At 38.3% G+C, this 3353-nt stretch overlaps 1 protein-coding gene across 3 annotated transcripts in view; it reads left to right on the top strand.

Annotated features, from left to right (window-relative positions):
* The window catches only part of otud7b (OTU deubiquitinase 7B), a 79714-nt gene that overhangs the window by 73003 nt on the left and 3358 nt on the right, over nt 1–3353 (top strand). For 2 of the 3 annotated variants that reach the window (XM_015375296.1, XM_015376106.1), the window contains exons 10-11: nt 1399–1516; nt 2038–2116. In XM_015375296.1, the coding sequence (XP_015230782.1) occupies nt 1399–1516; nt 2038–2116 (197 nt within the window). The remainder of the gene's footprint in view (nt 1–1398; nt 1517–2037; nt 2117–3353) is intronic. The other variant, XM_015376914.1, reaches the window with a different exon arrangement.

Here is a 3353-nt window from a genome sequence, read left to right as displayed (position 1 = left end):
GAGCTATTTAGGTTTGGAACTAGAGGAGTTTATCAGTGTTTATATTAATAACCAGAGCCACAAAAAGTTAGTTCTGAATCCTTGTCACTGTTATTTTATAAATAATCCAGACCGGAATCTAGATCCGTTTATGGTTCTGCTCTAGCAGGCATCGCCTCTGGCTTTACTTCTCTTGCAAAAAGCAGTGAGGCTCCGTTTAAGATAAACAATTGCACCCTCTACTGGATGGCGGCAACACTACAGCACTAAACTTCCAAAAAAAGTTAAAAAACAATCCACTGGACTTAGATTCCAGGTTTGAAGAGGTTTCGTTTCCCATCCAGGAAGCTTTTTCAATTCAAAATGTCAGAAATAGAAATAGAAAATTGAGTTTGGGGCTTTATAAAGCGGACCAACGGCAAAGCCTTTTTTTGGCTTAGAAAACATGCAAATTGAAACTAACGAATGGGTCTTTGTTAGGCTGCAACATTTTGAATTAAAAAAAGCTTCTTCCTGGATGGGAAGCAAAACGTTCTACAAACCTGGAAACCGAGTCCAGTGGGCTGAGAATCTTCACCAGGATACAACACTGAATGTAATTTATTTTAAAATTGTATTAAATAACCAGATAAAACAAAAGTTAATCTAAAAAAGGTATCAATCTACAGTTACCGTAAATTCTGGACTATAGAGTGCACCTGATTACAAGCCGCACGCTCTAATTTTAGAAAGAAAATCTATTTTGTACTTTTACAGCCGCAGGTTTCAAACGTTGTATGAGATATTTACAAATAAAGATATTACACGTGAGCATTTTTTTTTTTTACGTTTGATTTAATCCGTATGATAAAACAAACAAATATGCTACATATTATGAATGCTTTTTTTTTTTTCAAACTACCTTTAACACATTTAAATATACGTATGTGTCGTTAACACGCAAATAACGCTGCATATACCGGTACTTTTAATTGAACAACGCACAGAACATTGCAGCCGACCAGGAAAAGCCATTAATCGCTTTCTTCTTCCTCCTGCGCACTAAAACCCTCAAAGTCCTCTACCTCTGTGTCTGAGGTGATGCCGGTGATGCTGACTGATTTACAAGACTGTAAATAACTGTGAAAGTGAGAATTATGTATCGCATATTTTCATTGGACCTCTGTGAATACTCATCAATTTTATTGGTCTGTTTTTCGCGCCACGAAAAAAAAAAAACATGTATTAGCCGCACTGTATTATAGGCCGCAGTGTTCAAACAGCGGGAAAAAAGTAGCGGCTTATAGTCCGGAATTTACGGTAATTAAAAGTCTGATTTTGTGAACATCCATAATATTTATGATCCAATTTAGGAAACGTGATTGAGCAGCAAAACTGTAGCTCTCCCTCTCACAGTCCATCTTTCTTTTTTCCACCCAGCAGTTGTGATTCCGCTCACCGACTCGGAGCACAAAATGCTGCCTCTGCACTTTGCTGTGGATCCTGGGAAGGACTGGGAATGGGGAAAAGACGACACGGACAACGTGATGCTGGCGAGGTAATAATAGGACCTAAAAGCGTCTGTCCGTGAGGCTTAATGTGCTCCGTCATGTTAGCGCACGGTTCGTCTGCTGACAATAAGATTAGCATGAAAAAAACCTGGAGTGATGAAGCTGCAAAAAGAGCCTCCTTTACCTGAGCTGCTGGTGTCGGGTGTCCGTATCTGCTCAGGTTTAACGGTCACAAAGCTGAAAGCTTTTTGCTCGACATGTATACTTTGTATTTTACTATTCTATTTGATTAAATGTAGAAACAGTCGAATCGAAAGAGAAAACAACACATTTAAGCGCCGGTTCACCACAATTTTAGAATGGAAACGGTTTAGATTTATATTTTTTATAAAGTTATACATTTTCTAGGGAGGTTTATAAGCTAATTTGATGTTGATGAAGTTTTTTCCCCCTTTAATTTAAGGAAGCTCTGCCAGCTGCTGAAATCTCCACCTTTGAGTCTGCAGACGGTTTGTTGTATAAAGTTTTTAAACTCGTATTTATCACGGTTCTTTTTTCTGTTTCTCAGTGTGGCTCTCTCCTTGGAGGCCAAGCTCCAGATGTTACACACCTACCTGACTGTTACCTGGCTGCCACTGCCTTGTGAGGTAATGACCAGCTGTGCTCGCCTCCTTTCAGGGTGACATTTGCAAAAATAGAATAGATCTATTAGTCTAAGACAGACACATATACATAAAAAAAAAAGAACAACTAATAAAATGATTCAAAGATCTGATGGATCCGACTTTTGGTCAAATCTTTGCTGTGAACTTTCCACTTATCTTCTATAAGAGGTTTTGTTTTCTTTGCATCTGTCGCCATCTGCTGGCAGCTTCACAGAACACAGTGCTGGAAGTAACAGTTTTTAGCTGGTTGATAACAGTACAAATGTAAAATTTTTGCTATACAAAAATATACAATTTTAAAATATATATTTTAATTGTGAAATATTTAAAATGCATATGTTAAAGTATATAAAAGTTTTATACTGCTATCATTTTAATGATAAGTTTGTAGAGGTCATCAAAGGTCTGTGAACATCTTTTCATGCTGAAACGGTGATTTTCATATAAATTATTGCTAACATATCAGTTGCTAACCTAAGAATATGAATAATAGAATTTTTACCTGAAAAAAACGATAGCGGCACAAGCGACAATTATTGCTGCACAAACCAGCACAGGAGGAGACGTATGGAAGAAAAACAGTCTCATTGGAATCTGCCTTTTTTTTAACACCGAATTTTAAACACTGAATTTTTTTAGACATTGAATTCCTTACACTCATTTGGTGACGTGACACAACGGCTGGGCTCAGCGCTGTTCCCGGCCGAATAAGGATTTTCTTTTTTGTTAAACAGATAGAATTACAAAACGTCAGTTAGCTACTAACAGACAGCTATTAGAGTTTTCCCTCTTATCAGACTGGGTGAAACAGCTGAGCCGATCACAGCTAGTACGGCACCCCTGTCTGTTTGCCGCCGCCATGTTGCCTCTGGCCGAAATGAAGAAGAAAAAAAGTTTGCCGCCGGCCGCTTCTTCTTCCGGATCAAACCAAGAGCCTTTGCAGACAGGGGTGCCGTACTAGCTGTGATCGGCGCGGTTGAGCGCAGCCGTTGTGTCACGTGACCAAATTAGCTAATTTCATTGGTTAGAAGCTGCTCGACTCTATCGAGTGTAGATTGCTTTGGCTTGAGTTCACCAAAAGGTCAACACTTTTGCAGCTGAATTTTTTTCTGGTGAATTTTTACCAGATAAAAATTGAGTGTAAGGAATTCAATGTCTAAAAAAATTCAGTGTTTAAAATTCGGTGTTAAAAAAATTCAGTGTTTAAAATTCGGTGTTA

This window comes from Cyprinodon variegatus, unplaced genomic scaffold, assembly GCF_000732505.1.
Source record: "Cyprinodon variegatus isolate N-32 unplaced genomic scaffold, C_variegatus-1.0 Scaffold0, whole genome shotgun sequence".
NCBI lineage: Eukaryota > Metazoa > Chordata > Actinopteri > Cyprinodontiformes > Cyprinodontidae > Cyprinodon > Cyprinodon variegatus.
The sequence above is the reverse complement of the archived record's forward strand: the minus strand, read 5'-3'. Positions and strand labels throughout refer to the sequence as shown.